The sequence below is a fragment of the Danio rerio genome, chromosome 8 (assembly GCF_049306965.1).
Source record: "Danio rerio strain Tuebingen ecotype United States chromosome 8, GRCz12tu, whole genome shotgun sequence".
Classification (NCBI taxonomy): Eukaryota; Metazoa; Chordata; class Actinopteri; order Cypriniformes; family Danionidae; genus Danio; species Danio rerio.
The window spans coordinates 37,636,131-37,659,053 of NC_133183.1; the positions used below are offsets into that span (position 1 = coordinate 37,636,131).

Sequence of the window (22,923 nt, forward strand, 5' to 3'; positions counted from 1 at the left end):
GAATCATCGACTCACCCGAGTCTTCTTGGCGAAGGCCTGAATCGTTCGTGTAGGGAAACGTCGCTGTGTATTATTCAGAGATGGCCAACTGTTCTGCTGTTTATTTTATTTATTTTACTATCAATAAAATTAATATTAATAATAATAATATTGCCGGAAGTTGTACAGCGCATGCGTCACGTGTTCATCATCAGCATCCATGACAACCGTCCTGTGGGGGTCCGGCCAAGATGGCGGAGGAGGTGTTGCTGAAGTCTCGTCAGGAAAACTTGAGGTTGGAGCATAAAACAACCAGTAACGCACAAATTAATACTTATGGATAAACATATATTTAAGACTGTTATTTAAGACGTTACTTCGAGTTGAGTTTATGGGCAGAAGAAAAAACAAGCAAGCACAAGTTGCTCACGTGTCATCTAAGTCAAGGATGGATCCTGATCAAAGCGAATGTACCCTGAAGCCTGCACTTTCGGAGGATGAACAAGACTTAGCGACAGGGGAAAAGTCAACGAACGAATGGTTTAACGTTCGACCCAAAATGAGCGATGTCCTGGCAACTCCGTTGCCCGACACCCCAATAAAACCCAGCTCAAAAAGGCAAAACGTGAAGGCATGGATAGTGACAACACATCCGCTGCAATTTTGGCCGCCATTCAAGATCTTGCTGGTAAATATGACAAGATGTTCGAAAAGATTGCGTCAATTGACCAAACAACTGCCGTTACTGCAAAACAGATTGAAAACTTGTCCTCGACCGTGCATCAGCTTGTAGCCGAAGTGTCCACTCACAAGGAAGCCCTTCAGGTTGTGAACACGGAGATTCCCGAGCTAAAACAGGTGAACGCAACTTTAAAAGAAGAAGTGGGAGTGTGCAAACGGTACAGTTGGAGGTGGACACTGAAACTACACGGGGTACAAGAGAAACCGGGAGAGGATGTTCGTAGTGTTGTGATCAATATCCTGAGCAAGGTGGTACCTGGTATCAGTGACAGAATGGATGATGCAGTGGATATCGGCCATCGTCTCGGCCCGCAGAGAAAAGATGGTTCGTGGAGATCCATAATTATTTTGTTTGCTCTTCGACGCTTCCGAGACATTGTGTGGCAGTCAGCTAGAGGATGTACTTTTCTGCGCGATAACAAGCTGCGATTTACAGAGGCATTGTGTCCAGAAGACAGAGTGGCAAGAGAGAAACTTTGGCCCTTGATCAAGAAGGCCAGAGAAGATGGAAAGAAGGCTTCCTTTCGCGGATCTTTTGCTTTAATTGACGGGAAGAGATATGACTATGCCGATGTTAAGTAGGCAAATAACACGGGTAATTCTGCGTTTTTTCCCGCGATCAGGTCGGAGTTAAACGATATTTAGCCAGATATTTATCTGGTTCATATTTAGCCAGAGTTTGATTTTTCAAAGGATTTAATTCCTAATTTATGTTAAATGCTTGCTGTGACTGGTATGCCAAGATTAAAAAAAAAAAAAAAAAAACGTTAATTTACCCATATTTAAATTCTGACATTTTTCTTGGCTCTGTCTAGAATATCCTTATAAAGAGTTATATAAAGATCTTTAATTTTGTTATATTTAAAAAGATGTTTTCTTTTGTCCTAAAGAATTGTCATAGAGGTTATTTTGTTTATTCTATGACTTAGTTGGTTGTTGTTCCTCCCTTCGAGGTAAGGTTTCTACAGTTTCTTCAGTCGTTGGTTTATACATTTATTCTTTGTTTATTCGTTATGGATTTTAAATTTAATTCATTTTCTGTTATGTCTTTGAATGTTAGAGGAATGCGAGATATGGTAAAGAGGAAAGCAATTTTTTTATTTTGTAAAAGCTGCGAATCTGATTTAATATTTCTCCAAGAAACACATTCTTGTGAGTCTGATGTAAAATTCTGGAAGAATCAGTGGGGAAATTTAATTTATTCTAGCCATGGCTCCAATCACTCAGCTGGAGTTTCAATCCTTTTGCATAAATTTAAGGGGCAGATTCTTGAGACTGCAATATCTAACGAAGGTAGATGGATAATCATGGCACTAAAGCAGGATAATTCTATATTTGTTGTTTGTAATTTATATGGATATAATTCTTTTTCTGCTAACAAAACATTATTTTCTCATATTACTCAAAAAATTATTGAAATGCAAATTAAATACCCAGATTCTTTCCTAATTTTAGGCGGTGATTTTAATGAATGTTTGGATAACACATTGGACAGATTTCCTCCTAGAAGCAATAAAGCTCTTCATGTGAATTCTAATAACATCTTATCAATATGTTCATCTCTCTCTCTTACAGATCCTTGGCGCTTTTTTCACCCTGACACGCAAGACTTTACTTGGTCAAATAGTAATTTGTCTTTAAAATCTAGAATTGATTTCTTTTTATTATCTTCATCAGCCTTACAATTTGTTAAAGATGTAAATCACTCATTTGCACCCCTCACTGATCACAATCAAATAATATTGAAATTAGGTTGTTATAAGGAGAATCCAAAGTTACGTGGTTATTGGAAATTTAATAACTGTCTATTAAAAGATGACGTTTTCAATAACAATACAAAAGAGTTAATTAAGAATATATTGTTAGATAAAATGCTAATTGGGTACAAGAATAAATGGGAATTTTTTAAGTACAGAGTCAGACAGATAGCAATAAAAAGAAGTAAAGAACTGAAAGATTTAAAAAATAAGAAAATAACAGAACAGATTAATAGAATAAATACTTTACTAACAGGTAACTTGTCTGAAAAAGAGAAAATAGAATTAAAGGAATTGCATCTACAAATTAATCAAGCTTATCTAGATATTGCGAGAGGTGCATTTGTTAGGTCCAGGGCTAAATGGCTGGAGGAGGGAGAGGCGAACTCTAGCTATTTTTTTGCATTGGAAAAAAGGAACTGTAAGAGAAATTCTTTGACTTCTCTCAATATCAATGGTGTTAAATGCACTGATCCTAAATTAATATCTAACTTTGTTACAGATTTTTACCAAAACATTTACACTTCTGCTTTTGACAAACATTGTAGTGATCATTATGTAAATAAAATTAAAACTTGCGTTCCAGTTATTGATCCTGAGTTCAAAACCTTTTGTGATTCCAATTTGACCTTGGAGGAAATTCAAGTAGCTCTTTATTCCATGAAGAAAGGCAAATCCCCGGGCAATGATGGATTAACCGTCGAGTTTTATATGCACTTTTGGGAACTAATTAAAGACCCATTGCTTTCTATGTATGATGAATGCATTGATCTAAAGGACATGACAACGTCAATGAAACAAGGTGTTATCTGCCTTATTCCCAAACCAGACAAGGACACCAATTTAATAGATAATTGGCGTCCAATCACGCTTCTCACTGTTGATTACAAAATTTTAGCCTTAATTTTTGCTAACAGATTAAAAACGAAAATTAATCAGCTGGTTGCTGAGACACAGTCTGGATTTGTAAAAGGTAGACATATCAGTAATAATATAAGACTTGCTTTGGACCTTTTGGATTATGCTGACTTCATACATTCTAAAGCTATGATTCTTTTCCTTGACTTTTATAAAGCATTTGACACACTTGAACACGGATTTCTTTTGCAGACATTAAAGTTATTTGGTTTTGGTGACTTTTGTCAATGCTATTGAAATGCTTTATAGTGATATTAGTAGCTCTGTTTTAATTAGCTTCAACACCTCTAAAAGATTTTCTATTAACCGCGGTGTGAGACAGGGTTGCCCTATCTCACCCTTTTTATTTATTTTAGTAACAGAATTGCTATCGCTAAATATTATATATGAACGTAACTTAGAAGGTATATCTATTTTTGATAGAGAAATTAAAATCTCCCAGTTAGCCGATGACACTGCCTTATTTTTAAAAGATAAATGTCAGTTGTCCAAGGCTATAAGTATAATTGAAGAATTTTCATGTGCTTCTGGATTGAAATTGAATATGTCCAAATGTGAAATTATGATGATTCATGAAACTAATGATTCCTCATTAAATGGTATTTTGGTAAAAGAGACTGTAAAGTATCTGGGTATTTATTTAACAAAAAATTTTGCCACTAGACAACAGCTTAACTTTTCTGGTAGACTTAAAAAAACTCATAGCATTTTTAATCTTTGGCTACAAAGAGACCTTTCCCTTTATGGGAGGGTTCTTTTGACTAAAGCAGAAGGTTTGTCTCGTTTGGTATACCCCTCACTTTCTCTCTCTGTTAATATCCCTACTGCTAAAGAAGTTAACAAAATATTTTTAAACTTTATTTGGAAAAATAAATCCCATAAACTTAAGAAAACAGTTCTAGCAAATAGTAGAAAAGAGGGCGGACTTGAAGTGATTGACTTTGAGGACATAGTAAACACTTTTAGAATAAATTGGATTAAAAGATGCTTAAAAGACCCCAACTCTATATGGTTTTTTATTCCAAACTCTATTTTCACAAAAATTGGAGGTCTTCCTTTTATTTTAAAATGTAATTATCTACCAAATAAATTGCCAATTGCACTGTCAAAATTTCACCAGCAGGTCCTTCTTTCCTGGAAATTGTGTTATTCCCACAATTTCTCACCACATAAATGCTTTTTATGGAACAACTCTGATATTAGAATTAGAAATAAATCTATTTTTCTATCTACATGGTTTAACCGAAATATAATTGGAATTCTCTCAATTTTTGATAAGTCCGGCAACTTTTTGTCTTATGAACAATTTATGTCTAATAATAATTTTCCATTACCTTTTAAAGAATTTAATTCTGTGCAAAAAGCAATTCCGTTAGGCCTAATTCAACTTATAAAATCTCATTTAATGTTTAATGAAAATGTTATTAAAGAACCAGAGCTGATTTTAATTGGAATTAGTCTATTTGACAACAAATGTAATAATAAATATATTCAACAAATTTTTCAAAATAAAAAATATAATGTTCCTAAAGGCAAATTTTACTGGGCATCCTTCATTGACACAACAGACTGGAAAAAAGCCTGGCTATTACCTCATAAGTACTGCATTTCCAATAAAACAAAAGAGGTTCATTTCAAAATTCTTCATAAAATATAGCCAGTAAATGGTACTTTGGCAAAGTATTTGGAGATTGACAGTTTATGCACATTTTGTAAGAGTGAAGACGAAACGCTGATTCACATATTTTTTCAATGTGAAAGTACAAAAAACTTTTGGAAAAACTTATATCTCCATATAGGTAACCACATTGCTTCTTCCAGACCCTTTCATCTTCAGGATGTCGTTTGTTATTATGGAGGTGGGGCTGATGTATCAGAGAATTACATTATTGACTTTTTTATTTTGTATGGAAAATATTTTATCCATAAACAAAAATTCTCTTGTTCGCAGCCTTCTTTTTCACATTTTTTAATAGAAATTGATGTTTTTATTAAATCTCTTAGATTAGTTAATAATAAGAAAAGTGATAGATTTTTAGTTCTTTATGATAAATATTTTGGAAACAGCACGGTTACATAAGTCCTCCTTTCCTCGCTGTATTTGTGTTATGTATGTTTAATTTTATTTATTTATTTATTTTTTCTCCCTTTTGTTTCTTTTTTTATTTAATTTTTAAAGTTTATATTGTTTATCCTGATCTGTTATTGTCATTGTGTTCTTTTGTGTAAATTGTTGAATTTTGTATGTTTGTTATTGAGGTCAATAAAAAAAAAAAATAATAAAAAAAAAAAAAAACAACCGTCCTGTGGGTGTTGTTTGAATCTCGCTGTGTCGATTGGCATCTGATCTCTGCGTCCTCCGTGACAATTTTTCCAGATTATCGATATTATTGATCGTTGGATACGTCGATTGATCGCCTGCTGTTCCCATCACTCAGGTTTGACCCTTTTTATTACGCTGTGCTTTGTGTTTGTGTTCAGTATGTCTTGTGTTCACTACAGGTTCCAGAGTCGACTCACCTACGACTCGCTCCAGTTTGAAGGCCTCAACATCAGCGCGGGGGAGCCGAAGCGGCAGATCATGAGGAGCAAGAGGCTGAAGTTCTGCCAGCTGAAGATCAGCAACGCCCAGACTGATGAAGGTGAGTTGAGGAGAAGACACTTCAACTGTTCTAAGCTAACACTAGATGCGTTACATCAGACACTTCTGGAAGCTGTAAGGTGGTGCTGATGCTGACATGTAGGGATGTTTTGGCTGTTTTAAAAGGCTAATGGCTCTCAAAGTATACCGTGCTCCATAATTATGTGCTGATTCTGATTTTATTTTGCTGTCAGAATACACAGATGATGCTCTCATCCCTAAAAACACGTCGGTCATCATCAGACGGATCCCTGCGGCGGGACTGAAGTCCTCAAACAGAAGATTTGTTGGGTAAGTGCTGTGAAATGAGCACACGCGTCCTCTGTTAGATGTTATATGAAGACTCCTGGTCTGTCCCTGGTGTTTTAGTCACACAAGCTCCTTTGTTTTGCAGACATCAAGCTGGACGCTGGCGTGAACCTTCACCTAGAGCTGATCCTTCACTCCTCTCACTGGAGCAGTTGTTGAAGGTATTGAACAAATGAATAGCACAATAGCAAAACGCAATGTAAAGCACACAATATACGCACACGCACTCAGCTTCTTAGGGAGATTTGAGATTGTTTGAAGGGTTGAGGGTGAAAAAGATTCAAATGTGCAAATGCCTGTGAAACAGACTGAGAATCTGGCTGAGGCAAAGGCGTCAGAGGAGGACAAGCTGAAAGCGGTGATGTACCAGTCCAGCCTGTGCTACTACTCCAGCAGGTGAGCGTTCAGACACTGACAGGTTTGCTTTGTGAGAGATGTCTGAGCTGATTCTCATGGTTCTGATGTTCACTAGTGAGGCCATGAGGCTGCTTGGGATCCCGGGACACCACATTAGGCACTGCCCCACTAATGTGGTAACTGGGTTTTCCAAGCTCACGGTTGCTGTGAACTTGAGCTCTTGTCCTCATCAGTCAGATTGTTTGCTCAGAGTTTGACTGTCACTCCTCAATTCACAGGGCAGCCGCTCCGCGCCGCACAAGCGCATCCGGAAGAGCACAGGGATTCCCCGCAGCTTCCTGTTGGAGGTGGACGACCCAGACCGAAAGGGAGTCATGATAGACGGCAGCGGCAGATACGTCATTCCCATCATAGACGCGTGAGTAAACTGTACTTGGCATAGCCGCATGTTCTAGTGTTTGTCCAAATCTCACATGATGTCTGCTTGTGTGTGTTTGCGCTCGATCTGTTCAGTGAGGCCTATGCTGCTGAGAAGAGAAAGAGGCCGTCCTTCTCCTGCCAGACCGAGCCTTTGCCCTCCTCGTCCTCAGCAGGTGCGGCATCTTCGGTCCGGGACGCCGGAGGGAAACGGTCCCGCTCCCCATCTTCACCAGAGACGCGCGGCGACCAGAAGAGACCACGTCGCTGAGAGACCTTCATCCAAGAGACCTGGAGCCGACGTGTAAATATTGTACATAGTTTATTAATAAAAGATAATAAAGATTATAGCCGCATGAACTGTGTGGACTGGTTAACCTTCACTCCAGCAGTGCAACACACACACACACATACAGGCATACATGGTTTATGAGGTCAATGTGACTTTTTGGTGGTTTACGGGGACATACCTTTGCCAACATCCTACGAACATAAAACTTGTGCCAAAATTTTTTATTTGAGCTACAAAAGGCAAACAACGCTTAAAAACAGCAATTTTAGTTTCACAACACACTCAAATTAACTATGTGACATTTCACAGGCTTATGGGGACAGACAAAATCATGGTTTACAAGGTCTGTTTACATGTTACACACAAACCTAGCCCCTTCATGGTTTAAAAGGACTGATTAACACATTTTACATATCACACTATTCTGCTATTGCAGTAAGGGTGACAACAGAACAGACTCTGGCTTTCCTCAGCTAGACACCTGCTAAACCCATCTCAGTTGCTAAGGTTCTGCCTGTCACTTCTTAAATGACAAAATACTATTTTGCTTAAAATACACTTTTGATTTAACAATTCTGTAGGCTTATTGTGTTGTATCAGTTAAACAATCTGTTTAATGTACTGTTGAACAATAACCTGAAAAAGACAGCATTTTAACATTAAAGTATGAAGAGTTAATTGTTTAAGGGCCTTTGCTCTTATTTTATAGGACAGTAGATATTTTGAAAGGCAACTTCAGATAAAAAAAGAACATAATTTGCAAAGAACCTTCAACCATGAACAACCAGAAGCACAACTGTACGATAACATATTCATTATTTTATTCTTTTACTTGGCCAGAGCACAAATGTTCCCCTCTGTGAACTCTGTGTGGAGTTTGCATGTTCTCTGTGTTGGAGTGGGTTTCCTCCGGGTGCTCCGGTTTCCCCCACAGTCCAAAGACAAGCGGTACAGGGGATTGAATACACTAAATTGTCCGTAGTGTGTGTGTATGAGTGTGTATGGATGTTTTCCAGTGATGGGTTGCAGCTGGAAGAACAACCGCAACGTAAAACATATTCTGGATAAGTTGGTGGTTCATTTCACTGTGGAAACCCCTGATAAATAAAGGGGTTAAGCCGAAAAGAAAATGAATGAATGAATGATTACAGCTTATAAACAAACTAATGGTATTTTAAAATTTAATTAAGTCGTTCAACAGATTATTCTTTTTCAAATTTAAATATTTATACTAGAACACAACATGGTAGTGCACTAGAATACTGTCAAATACAAAACATTGCCACTCAATGACAGAAATAAAAAAATAAACTTTTTTTATTTTACTTTTGAAGTCCAGGAAAACAGCAGGGGAACTAAACATGTATATACATTTTATTATGAAATGCATCAACTATTATCGCTCTGACAAGAACAAAAAATAGATGGATAAAAATAGATAAAAAGATAGATAAAAAGAAAAAAAGATAAAACTAGACATAAAAGTTTGATTCCACAAATTGAATGATACATACAGAATGATATGAACACAAAACAGATTAAAAACTAAATTTCGTAATGTGACAGTAATATAATGTGTTATAATGTGACTAATTAATATCATACACATTTTCACTTTTTTGTCACAGTGACAATATTTGACCATTTTCAAACATGTAAATAAAAAACAAAAAACATGTCTTTTTGCTACTCAACACTGTTGTAAATGTTTAGTCTGAGGGACTGCATTTGTGGGTTATGTATTTTTGTGTGATGGGTATTGCCCAGGCTCATGAAGCAGACGTGGACCTGGACTGTGGAGCAGTACCAGACTGTGGAGTAGTGGCAGACATGGGTTGAGAAGCAGAGGCAAACTGTAGAGCAATGTAGAGACTACCCTAGAGTGATGATGGACTGTGAAGCACTGGCATGGAACAGAAGTGGGTTTGAAAATGGTTAAATATTGTCACTCTGTGACAAGGAAAAAAAATGAAAATGTGTATAATAATAATCAGTCTTTTGAACTCATTACAGCCTTCACGTCTGCTTTTGTCCATGGTCTTCTCATGTAGGTTGTTCTGCCAGTGCTAGAGCCAGAAAGCAAACAAGATGATTAACTGTTAGCATCACTGACTTTTAATAGATCATATCAACTGTTCATCAATATCGTTTAAAAGTCTCTTTCTTGGAAAAAAGGTTAATCCTTAGGTGTGCACTTACACCATGGTTATACATCACACAACTACATGATTTAACAGCAACATATGCGAGTATAACTTTCAGTAGCTGCTTTGAATCATTGTGGACTATTGAAAGTGATATGACCTTTCCATGTAAAGACTTTTCTTAATTTTAAAAAAAGGCAATCAATAATTTCATAATATTCCCTATTATATTTTACCACTGGAGAAAGTCTTCCGTTTTTTAGTTTAGCTGAATAATAAAAAGGTAAAAACTGCAAAGGTCAATATTATGAGCACAAAAAATAAAATAAAAATATATAAAATTATAAAAATTAAAATTTATTTTTTGATTTTTTTGTCAGCCAGATATCGCAGAGCCCTATTTAAAAATGGCCAGATACAAAAGAGAAAGTGATAAATGGAAGACATTGACGAGAAATGTAGCATAGGAAAAAGCATTTGTGCATTTGCGCTACAAGCACTGCGATAGAAAGTCTGAACGTGTATTGAGTGCTGCTGGAAACATTGCGACTCCAACTAGGTCTGCTTAATCCAGACAATGTGTCAGCATGTTAGCTTTTCTGTCAAATAATTTACCAAAAACAGTGGAGAGTTAGTAGCCTACGCTGTTTTTTCCTCCACATCTCACTTATATTGTTATCAATAGGCTAATATTTTTTGTTCTTCTTTTTATTATTATCATTATTATTATTATTAGTTACTATTTATATTATCACTGATACTGAAAAGTGTTATTTAGGCTATTTGTGAAGTTCTTAAAAATGTAACATTTAATTATTATACAGGAGGGGGGAACCAGTGAATATTGTCCTCACCACTTAAAAAAAATGTGTAAATAAAAAAAAAAAAAAAAAAAAACTAAAAATAAAGGATAAAAGGAAAAGCATGCTCTTCATCATTTTTCATAATCTGATTTGTACATGCTGCTGTGTGTGTGCACTTAGGCTAGACGAGCAGAGTACACACATCTAAAGTTATCTTACTGTGAGCGTTTTAATGGTCAAATAGGTGTCAAAATGCTGTGTTCAGTGATCATTTATTCATTTATAAGAAGCTTAAAGCACAGTTTGTTTCATATTTTTATTCTATTGTACATATTTCCCTTTGCTCATTTACAGGGAGGAAAATAACTGCATATATACAGTTGAAATCCGAATTATTAGCCCTCCTGAATTATTAGCAACCATTTTCCACCAATTTCTGTTTAATGGAAAGAAGATTTTTTTTCAACCCATTTCTAAACATAATAGTTTTAATAACTAATTTTTTATAACTGATTTCATTCATCTTTGTTATGATGACAGCACATACTTTACTATATATTTTTCAAAGTACAAGCATTCAGATTAAAGTACAATTCAAAGGCTTAATTAGGATAATTGGGCAAGTCATTAATATTGACCTTAAAATAGGTTTCAAAATATTTAAACCTGCTTTTATTCTAGCCAAAATAAAACAAATAAGACTTCCTCCAGAAGAAAAAAAATATTATAGAAAATACTGTAAAAAAAATCCTGAATTTGTTAAACATCCTTTTGGAAATATTTATTACAAAAATATAAATAAAAAATTCACAGGAGCGCTAATAATTTTGACTTCAGCTGAAAAATCGTTTTGAATAATCTTGTTTGCAATTATGACAAAAATAATCGTGATTATGATTTTTCCCATAATAGAGCAGCCCTTACTGTATGTGTAATGTAGCCTACAGTAGATTATGTGATGTGATCAATTAAAAAATACATTTTCTTTTTTCTTAGTAATAAACATGCTTTTACACTATACTGTATGCTTTAGAAAAGATACAATAGATGGTGAGAAGTATAGCCCCAGGCTGCAAAAATTAAACAAATATAAGAATGAAGTTGTTTAGCCTTTATAGCGCCCTATTAAATTGTGTTGGGGTAAAAAGAATGTTTACATTTCTTTGACTATCATGGCGATGTTATTACCTCAAATCTTAAACGTGCGCACATTGCAAGAAATGAAAATCGCGTCACAGCACACACTACAAAATATTAAGGTTATCGAGTCAATGAAACACATCACCTGATTGCAGTATAACTTGCTTTATCAATAATTATTATTATTTATTATAGGCCAGGTTACAAATATTTGAAAATCTGTCACTACATGCCAAACACTCAAAATAGGTTCCCTTTTGCATAGCTATTAGTGGCAGTTATGAATTAAATAAATGGGCATATCGGCACGTAAGGTGAGTCGCCTATTATTTATCGTCTGTTTATTTTTCTCTGTTCATTTCTTTCACATGCATGCAGAGTGAACAGTCTGTGCTGTTTCTGCTTGTTTAATAGAGCGCCTCCTCTTATAGCCGGCCTATTTCGGTATAAAGGACAAAAAATTTTTTTTTTATATACTGTATGCTATTCTATCCCCTATATTAAACACAGCAAATGTATAATTAAATATTAGAAACATAAATATTTGAAGTTTCTAAAAGCACATTTTAATGTTTAAGCATTGTTTATTGGCCGTCGGCGTCGATGATGTGCACCTCTCAAAAAATGTAACTACAAGTCGCAACGACACAGAGCGCAAGGTCGTGATTTGTTTGATGGTCGTGATTGGTCGGCTTGGCAGCGCTGACAAGTCTGGGGGCGGGACCAAGAGCCGTGCGAGTGGTGCGAGCCCAATAGAGCGATTGTTTACACGTGTGGAGTCCCATGAAGGAGCTCTGGATAGAAAGTTTTGTTTTGTGTTTATCTCATAGTTAAAGTTGTTCCACGTCCGCCGGTTCCAGCCTCAAAATGAGCGAGTTTGAGTCACTTGCATGTTCAGGAAGCGTTTAGAAAAAACAAAACAACAGCGAAGAAACTCAACACAGAGGAACATTAACACCTCACTGCCAACTAGCGTTTTGAAAGTGTTAATGCAGACCAACAGAGACATTGCGCAGAAGTAAAATAAACAGCTACGCGGGTTGCATGTGCCGTGGGTTACGCCGATCATAACGCAGAAGTATAAACCAGGCTCTATAAACTTTAATTTCATAAGTGCATACAATATAATATTAATAATAATAAGACAATTAGCATGTTTATCAGGGTAGACGACATGCAGTGAGTGGATAATTTCATATGTGCAATATGTACATTTAAATCTCTCCATTTTGCTGTAATGGCTGTGCTGTGTTTGACTGGGAATAGCTTTTAGATTATAACCCGCGACCCACTTATTAATATGCAGCCTTTTTTGATTACATGGGGCCAGTTGCACCAGCAGTGTGTAAGTTAAAATGAAGCCTAGTTGTGACTTAAAGGGACACTAATTTACAATGTACGCACTACTAAATATTTCTGTGTTGCAGCATTTCACTCAGTTTAAACCTAACGCTGTGTTCCAACTAAAAATTTACCGCAGCCTCCCCCCATGTATAATGGTAGAAAAGAGATGACGGTGAGATTAGTTTACATCGAGGAGCTTGCGATGATCTCCCTCTATTCACAGCCTTATTTTCTTCCTAAATCTCGCATTTCTTTCGGTTTGTGAATGAAGAGTTTAATTTTGTTTCAAGAAATGTTTTGTGTTAACATACATTTCTTTATGACTGGGTTTTTTCTCCCTGCTATTTTTTCTTTAACGTGTAGAATATTTAAAAAATCAAGTTTTATGTTTTGATAACTTTGTGTAATTTGTGTGCATTCACAGCAAATTTTCAAAGAACAGTTATATGTAGATGCATTAGTTGCAGAATTCTAAATCAGTTTAACGATTGAAACACTTTTTATTTGATATTAGGTGATTTAATGCAACTATGTATGGCTTTACGGAGAGCTTATGACCTTACTAACTACGGTTTGCCTTAAGAGCATGTGGTGCAACCGAAGTAAAAACAACTTTAGTTATAAACATGCCAGTAGTTACTATTATTATTATTATTATTACTACTACTTCTATTATTATTAGGCAATTTTCTGAAGCAACCCCTGTAACCAATTTAGTGCTTTTGGGTTGTTGTTGTTTTCGGTTAAAGCGCAATGCCCCATTAACACCTCAGACAGGCTGCTTCATTAATAGCCAAACATTTTGTTTGAGATGAGGGCAGGGGTATATCTTGAGTATATTTCACAAGCAAGGTTGACACAAAATCCCCGGTTATATACCTTTTACCTATAGGGCAACTTCTGGTAATGTAGGCTTATATAGGCTGTTTCTATTCACAGCAACTTATGGACTGAACTACGTGTTAATTAAAATTTCTATATTAGGCTCGTAGCAATTGATATTGGGAGTCATGGAATATTGTTTGCATTTATTTTGCATATTGTTTGCAATATCCTACTTTAATAATAATAATAATAATAATTAATATTATATTAAAAAGTTTTTTCTATTTCTAAATAAATAGCCTACTGTAAATTAGGCCTACAACCATTAATGATTTATATATGAAATTAGAAATGAAATTCTTAATAATATTTGTAAAGGAAACAAATATAGGTCTTATATGTGCCGTTATATATATTTCAATTAATATGGAATATAAGTGCATGTTTTCACCAAAACTATGATAGATTTTTTTTTTAAATGTGTGATTGTGTAAAACAATATACTTTGCAAATAAAATAATGTTTTTTTTTTTCTCTCTCTCTAAAGAAATTGTTACCACCTCGTTTAGAGCATCATTATGGGCATTTTACGTTATAACTAATGTGGGTCAAACAATAGATCTGTGACAGAGAAACTACAGGTTTTGGGACACACTCGTCACTACATCGTTCTTTTCCCAAACGACACATTGTACTATGATATTTCTGCCGCGAGTTACGTTGTTGTTTGGGAAACCCAGCCCTGGTGCAGAGCCAGAGGAAGAAGCGTGCTGCGCTTGTGGAGCAGATAAGAAGCAAGAGAAACTTCTAGACCAGGGGAGAGTTTCCCAAACAACGACATATATCTGAATGAAGGGGTAATCTACTGTATTTTAGCCTAATTATTATTTCTAATGTTTACACACTGTGAAATAGGCTAATCCAATCTTAAAAAAACACACACACTAAATCATTTTTTGTGAATTGTTTTTATTCCAAGCTAAATAACATTTTAGAAAATGTTGCATATCAAGCTGTTGGTATCTCCTCGCGGTTGAAATTGGCTGTTATGCGAAAAAAAACAAAAACAAATATTAGCTCGCAGGCTAGTTGCTTTTTAGATTTAATTTAAGCCTATATTCAGCTGACAGCGCACACTCAGCCGCGATACAGAGAGAAAAAGTAAATAATAGATTCTTTAATGTAAACGACTAAGAAAAACTTCGGCTATATACTCGGGAGAGGACGTAATGAGATCTAGACTGGCTGTAAAATATATACACCAATAGTAATAGTTAATCAACGCATTTTATTTAAAAAAAATCTACTCATTTTAATATTGCGATTTTTACATTTTTTAGAGAATGTCTGTTTTTATTAACTTTTCTGTCATTTATTTCAAATTTGTCATTATTTTATTAATTTGATGATGTTAATATTTTACATAGGCTATTTTATATACACATCTAAAATCATTCAAATTAAGGTTGTGACGATGAGGAAATTTCCCCACCGGTTAATCGACATGTGACAACACCGGTAATACCGGTATCATAGTGGGGGTCGGGGTTTCCTCTTTTCTTTCTGCTTTTAAATAGCTTATAAATGCATATAATACTTTCACTTTCAGTTTTGCGGGAATTGCCAATTCGGCGTAAATTGTTTGAATGGACGAATGTGATGAATGTTAGAATGTTTTTAAAACGAATAAGAAAATAAAATAGCAAGATAAGTAATTAAATTGCACAAAGTTTAAATAAGATTAAACGAATGAACAAGAAACAAATATAAAAGAAAAGCTTTCAAAATTACATTACAAAAATGACAGGTTGACACAGTCTTTAAAAAAAAATAAAAAATAAAACATTGTAAATTGGCATTTATTAACAGTGAGGTTTACTTGTTCTTTGCGAGGAATCCTGGCCAATATGTTGACCATCTCTGGCTTAAGATGGGATCTTGTGGGGCTTACTATGTTCCCCATCGTGCTGAACACACCCTCAGATGAGCAGCTTGTTGCACGTAAAGATACTTTTTGGTTACATTTGCTAACAGGGGGAACATGTTTGGTTGTCTTTTGTTGTCCTACCTGACTTCAATAGAGTGGAGGAACTATGACGTCAATTTGTATGCAAAAACCCGGAAGCGAGTTAGCATTTTAGCACTTCCGGTTCCCTCGTCCCAAAGTCAATGGGTTTTTTGAATGGGGTTTCAGTAAAATCGCTCAAATAAGGTCCGTGGCTAACACCAACTCAATATACTTTCACGTTTTGTTCTACGACATAAAACACATCAGTTACAGCACACTCTTCAACTTTTAAATCGATTATGCTTCTTTAAAAAGACGGTTGCTATCAAGTTGCTAAATGAGACTACAGGCTGCGTCGGGGGCATTATACGTCATCGAGCTGATCTGGTCTGGAGCGCAGCTCGCTTGGGCGTTTGGATTAGTCTGTGATTTAAGTATTTTCAGAATAGTATTTTATAGTTTGTTGTATTATTCTAATTGAGAATTCAGATTGTGTGTAGATAATTCCTTCACATGTAAAGGCTGTCGAGACAGATTCATTTGTTGATCATTCATTTTAATTAAACGATAATATGAAGATACTGCTCAGTTTCTTTCCTGCTCTCAGTAATGCAAACGTGTGAATAAATGTGTAAAAATACATGCATGTTAACTGTCATTTTAACGTGATCAAGTGATTTCTCGTCTTTTTTTCTTCATCAACACATTTAACTCTGTCATAACTGCAATATTTACACTCCTTCATAAAACGTATAGCAGATGTGACTGTATTGGGCTGTTTTTCGCTGTACTTCGTGACACAAAAGGAATATTGAATGTTATTCTGTGTCCATGATGATGAAACCTGCAGGCATTTGATAGACTTGTTCCTCCTCACGCCGTCGTCTGTTAAGGTAAGCGGGCTGTGTGCACGCGAGCGATACACTTATTTAAATATGTCTCATAATAATACTATATAGGCACATTTATACACATTTTTTAAACTTTTAGAACAACCGCAAAGCAAAACATGTATTTCCCACGTAAAAACGATCCAAAAGGCACAAAGGTCTATGTGTGTTTGCGTATTTATTAGTTTATAATATATAGCGTGGATTACAATATAATATACTGAGAGATTAACTCTTTGTCATGGACGTTATTTCTAAAAATAAGCTTGATAAGTCGTCTGTAGTAGGGTGGGGCTGACGTCACTGACGAGCGCCCCGAAGGCGCTGTAGTCCGTTTATAGCCTTATGTTAGCTTTTTAAGTCTTGCGTTTGCATTTAAGATCCAAAAGTGCTCAATGTTATATTTTCGTGTGACAATTATCCGGCTGAACAAAACGTGTAAGTGTAATGAACAGTGTTTGAACACAGAGCGTATTATTCGCAATCTTCGAAAACCCTATGGGAAAATCCTATAGGGATTTTCACGAGGGAACCAGTTTTATGCTAGCAGCCGATTAGCCTACAAAGTGACGTCATAGTTCCTAGTTACTCCACTCTATTTCTTAATGTATTATTTAGCCTATTGCATTACATATTAATAGCTTAGTCCTTATGAACAATCCGTTTATAAAATAGCCTTATTAACGAATTTATAGGCTAGTGAAGAATAAACCGAATATGAAATATGATCCTTGCATAATGATCACAACTAAACAAGCTAGCACTCATTTTATATATAAACTTTAAATAAAAAAGAAAGAAATGTTAAGAAATTAAACATTGTGTAAAAAATCTAAAGACAGGCTAAATAAAAGTAATTTTATTTAACAGGCTAAAAAAATAATCAACATGTAAATGTATAAATATTTCGATAAGTATTGTTATGGAATATTTATAACTATATGATCTTGCTTTTTTTGGTTATATCCATACAAGCTTTGAGCTCTCTTACAAGCACAGTTGACAGGCGCAGGTGTCTTATGTCACTGTCAGTGGCGGATTACACACAGCATACCCTGGCAAGATGTTTTATTTGTTGCCGATTGGCGTGTTGTTCCTTTTTTAAAACACCTTTTGTTTTTAAAATCCCTCAAGGTAATGTTGTCTATCGAGTTATATAGTCTCCCTCGGAGATATTGTAGTTCAGTAACATGCTTCGCAGCATATAACCGTGAAGCTTAAATAGGCTGAGCATATTTTTATTAATTTTAAGACACATTAATACAAACTAGCCACCGTTTGATTTTTTTTCGTTTACGTATATTTTTATCAATCGAAAAATGCAATGAATAGTTTAATTTGGTTTTCATTTTATTAGAATTAATATAATTAATAGGCTACACAACTCCTATTGGCTCGAATTGCGTTTTGACAGATAAGGCGTGACTTTCTGGCTCAAAGATATTTGTGCCTGTTAATTTCAGCGCTGTATTTTGAAAGATTTCGCAAAGGCTTCAGCTGTTCTACCTGTCAGCTGGTACCAGCCTCAGTTTTGCGACTTGACCTGTGTGGCGTTTCGATGTCTGAATGATAGCGAGAGAGAGATGAGATCAGACCTCAGATTCGATGTGTTGCCGCACTTCACAGTTACTTTATAGCAATTTTTAATATTGGCTCACCTAAATTAACTTTTCATTTATTAAAAGCCGAAATATTTCCAGACAGATGAAGCAACTTTCGGTTTTTAAAGACAGCGGCCTCAGTGATAAAAGACGCGCGCACACAGGTTACATTCTTGTAGGCATATTCATCTTTTATTTTTTTACATGAAATGCATAAAGTGCAAAAAAGAAGAGCTGAACTTCGGAAAAAGTGCTCACTTCAGTTGCCGTGATGATTGCTTTGTTTCTCTGCAGTTGGCTTGTCGATGGCGCGGCATTGCTACATCATTCTTGTTATAATAAAAATAAGATATTTATTATTAAACACTGTGAGATGATGGTCGCGTGATTTTTAAAATGAGAGTATGCCTTGCATATTTATTCTCACGTGATAAATGAAATATGACGCATTACTATGTTCAGATTTTAATTATAAAGCATGCTCTGGCCTTAAGTAAATTATTACGAATTCTATTTTCCATTTAATTAAAATAAATATTTAATAAAAAAATAAATAAATAAAACGAATACTTAGAAAAAACAAATGTGAGGACGGTGTCACGGTAAAAACGTGATGTCACCGGTGTTGCGTCTTAAAACCGGTATCACCGTCAACACCGTCTATCGTGGCAAGCCTAATTTGCTTTTTTAACTTGTGAGAGAAAAGCGAATTTTACCTGTCAGTGGCTGCACATTGCTCCTAAATAGCATAAAGCATTTCTTTCTTTTGTAACATTCTTTTTTTTTTTTTTTACTTTAACCCATTAAAAGAAAAAGTGTCATAATAAATACAATTATTATTAAAAATGCAATTAAGTTTTGTCTGTCGCATAGTTAACTATGTGATGTGGGTAAATGGTGTTTCAATGCTGCAAGTCCTATATTTCAAACCTGCGGGAAGCACTGTAATTGATCGTTTTTTTTTCCCAATAAGGTGGTGTAATAAATACATTACAATTTTTAATTAAAAGTTATTCACATTAAATAATAATAATAAAAAACATTGGTTTAAAGAATGTTAAAAACGCAGGATTATGTTTTAAATAACTCCAAATCGAGGCATTCATTTTAGGCCTCTACAAACTACAAAACGTCAATGCAAATTAATGCAATACTATATGTAAAAATAAACTATTATATACTATAGTGGCCTATAAAAAATGGTCAATATTGCCTTATTTCTCGTCTCGCTCAGCACGTGTGCATTGAATCGCAAGTGACAGATACAGAGGAAATTAATAAAAATAATATAGGCTAGATTTAAAATAATATAGCCCACCTAGCAGTTTTCTTTAAAATTATAATAGGCCTGTATATAAAAATGGACTGAAAATTCTTGTAGGCCTTTTGTGATGTTCAGTTATAAAAATGCTTATCTGTACATTTGTAAAACTGTCCTGTTTAGGCTATACTGCTTCTGCTTTTGAAAAGGAAAAAAATAGTCTGGGCTATACTTTGAATTAATCAAAAACAGTTATAGGTTCAGTTTGAAATTTAACTTGATAAACAGTTAATAATGGCACCTGATGTTCAAAGAAACATCAATGGGGCGTCGATTAGGGATGTTCGGTTCTGGGTTTTTTGGATGAGACTCTTAACTCCTAATTTTGGAGTCGGTGGAATACATATGCATTCACTTAAAATAGTGCAAGGATTAAATATGCTGTCTCATATCGCACTTTACACAATGCTACTACGTCAATTCCAACATTGTGTTGTTCTCTGGTCAGATAAAACCAGCAGTAAATCATTTCCAGCCAAAATAAAATAGTTATCAACCTAAACTTTTTTACAGCATATTTTAATTGTCTAGTTTAACTAGTTTAGTTTAACTTAGAAAATTACAATGCAATCTTGGAGACATAAAGTTAAAACATAATTTTAATATCAAAATGTTTAATGGAAAGATGAGTGGCAGTTCATTAACAAATAATCCCAACTGAGCCCAAACAATGTTAAAAACTATATAGAATAGTCTTATTATTTAGTATAGTCTAAGTATCTAAATACTTTACAGAGAGAATAAAATAATCTGTGGTTGTTCATTTCTTTGTTTATTGATCGGTTGAAGTGTCAAAAAATAAAGTAGCTAGCTTCTTCATTTGATTTAATGACCAATTAAATATTAAACCACATACATGAAATATTTAACTTAAATAATTCATTCATAAACAAACCTAAAATAATAAATAAAAGCAGTGTGACAGAGCAGTATATGCTTTAAGGCACAGTCTCTCTTATAAATGTGGTTTTCTTTAAAGTGTACTTTTAAATAGCTCATTAGTTTACTCTTAAATATTACTGTTTGTTTGTGCAATTTGTTAATTATTGTAATTTAATAAAGGTGTGTTAATGAGACGGCGGAAGAAAAGGAGTGACTCAGACCTAGTTTTTGAACATTTTACCTTGACTATATTTTTATTTAAAAATCCTCTTTTGGAAGTTTTTGCGTTCCCTCGCAGATGTTTTGCGTTCTCGCAAAACTGTTTTTCCACAAACACTTCCTGTTCACTTCATACATGTCAACCCTCCTGTTTTACCAGGATTCTCCCAAGCCTTCCGTTTTTGCTGTGATTCTCCCATATTTCTCTTTCTTTCCATTAAAGCTGTGGGTCGATCATCGCTCTTCATATGCAACCTGTGAATTAGCGAATGCATGTATACGGATGTGCTAGGTATGATAAACTGATCCCAGATCAGCTTCTATACACACCATTTAAAGCGACACCTCTGTTATCAAACAAGTGATGAGCAGCAAATGAATCTCTCATTTTCTTTTATTTCATATCAGAGGTGTCAATTTAAGAATGCACAGATCTATAATGAAAGTATTCCATTACTTAAGTAACTGTTTGTGCTCATTTAAGAGAAAATGAGTTGTGTTTAAAATAAAACACACAGGACGAACATGTTTACATATTGTTAAGTATATTTGTCTGTTTAAACACAGATCTGAATCCTGCACTTTAGCTCCTCTTTAAATGGCATGTACAGAAGTTGATCTGGGATCAGTTTATCATTCCCTGATTCAGAGGTTGCATATGAAGGGCGATGATCAACCCACAGCTTTTAATGGAAAGAAAGTAAATGCAGACATTTTTATATTTGTTTCAGAATGCTTTCAAAAATAAAAATATATGAGAAATATGGGAAAATACTTAACAATAGTATGATAGAGGGATAGAATGGTAAAATACAGGAGGGTTGACAGGTATGAAGTGAACAGGAAGTGTGGATAACGCAAAACATCTTTGTGAGGGAACAAAAACTTAAAAATATATATATATATATATTCCTATCACTGTTTTTTTTTCTACCATCCTTTTTTTTTCTCCCACTCAGTTTTTTTTTCTTCCACCCAATTTTTTTCTTCACCATCACGTCCCTTCCGAGTCTCCGTACTAATGCCTTAAAATGTAACTTAATAAATTTTTTTTAATGACATTTGATTGTAACATTTAACTTTTTCCTAACACTGATTTTGGTTGGTTAAGGTTTTGTGAAGCGTGATTCAGTAATGCTGATTTTACTATATTTATTTACCGGTTATAGAATAGTCTAACCGTGGATTAGCTTGCATGTATGGGCATAGTTTGACGTCTTTACCTAAAACTTTAAACCTTTATAGGCCTATTATAGGCCCATATAAGGATAATAAAATTTGATATAAAGCACTCGTTTGGCAATGAACCATGATCTGTCTGCGTTGATAAATGGTATAAAATCAATAATAGCAAAACTGCATATCATTATTACTATAAAAAAGTATATTACTGCCTTGAGTCAGTAACTTAGGCAGTAATGCAAAGTAATAATTAATGTGAATAAATAGCCTAAATGAAAGGAACAAGAGGGACCAAAATTAGTCATGGGATTAAAATGCCTCCTCAGTTATGATATCCTGGCGCCGGGCCTGCTACCCTCGCAAGTATATTATAAACATACGGGAAGTAGGGCTATGCAATTAATCGAAAATTCGATTTTGATTATGGCTTCAAACGAATATGAAAATCATTAATCGAGATAAAACGATTGTTGCATCATATATCGTCCTCTTTTCAGTTGTACACATTTGTTGCTCTGCAAAGCTCAGTTTCACGTGAATATTACTAAAAGCATGCATTGTAATTTTGCAGCACGGCATGTGCATCATTCATTGATGTACATTCAAATCATTCATGTTTTAAAAGCATGAATGAGACCGCATGGTTTGTGTATGCGGCACACACATATTCGCACACTGTGTGCTCAGAGCAAAGCACACACATCTAAAGTTATCTTAATGTGAGCATTTTAATGGTCAAATAGGTATCAAAACGCGATGTTCAGTGATTATTCATATTAACTCTCATTTAAGTAATAAAAAAACTAGTTGAGAATCAAAAGACATGTGAAAGAGAAACCATAAATCAGAACCGTACTGCTCTTAAAGTGAAAGTGCGTGATATTCCTGCTGCCGACTGTTTTTACCATTAATCAAACAACAAAAGAAGACAATCCCTCACTGTTCTTGTCTGAAGGACTTTAGTAGCTATAATCAAAGTTTTTTTTTTTTACAGTGAAGATGCTTAAAGCACAGTTTGTTTCATATTTTTATTCTATTGTACATATTTCCCTTTCCTTTGCAGGGAGGAAAATAAATGAATACAGTTGAAATCTAAATTATTAGCCCTACTTTCCCCCCCCAATTTCTGATTAATGGAAAGAAGATTTTTTTT

The 22,923-nt window shown here is 34.8% G+C and overlaps 1 protein-coding gene across 3 annotated transcripts; it reads left to right on the forward strand.

Annotated features, from left to right (window-relative positions):
• Nucleotides 1–5,121: 5,121 nt before the first annotated feature.
• On the forward strand, nt 5,122–8,841 carry LOC141375722 (E3 ubiquitin-protein ligase RBBP6-like). Of its 3 annotated transcripts, none has more exons than XM_073910635.1 (7): nt 5,697–6,037; nt 6,231–6,327; nt 6,431–6,506; nt 6,653–6,741; nt 6,818–6,878; nt 6,981–7,120; nt 7,216–8,841. In XM_073910635.1, the coding sequence occupies exons 1-7, from the start codon at nt 5,878–5,880 to the stop codon at nt 7,388–7,390; spliced, it is 798 nt and encodes a 265-aa protein (XP_073766736.1). In that variant the 5' UTR covers nt 5,697–5,877; the 3' UTR covers nt 7,391–8,841. The 3 variants fall into 3 exon arrangements, with proteins under 3 accessions (XP_073766737.1, XP_073766736.1, XP_073766738.1); XM_073910637.1 differs by lacking the exon at nt 5,697–6,037 and adding an exon at nt 6,081–6,135; XM_073910636.1 differs by lacking the exon at nt 6,818–6,878 and having other exon boundaries at nt 5,122–6,037.
• Nucleotides 8,842–22,923: the final 14,082 nt, after the last annotated feature.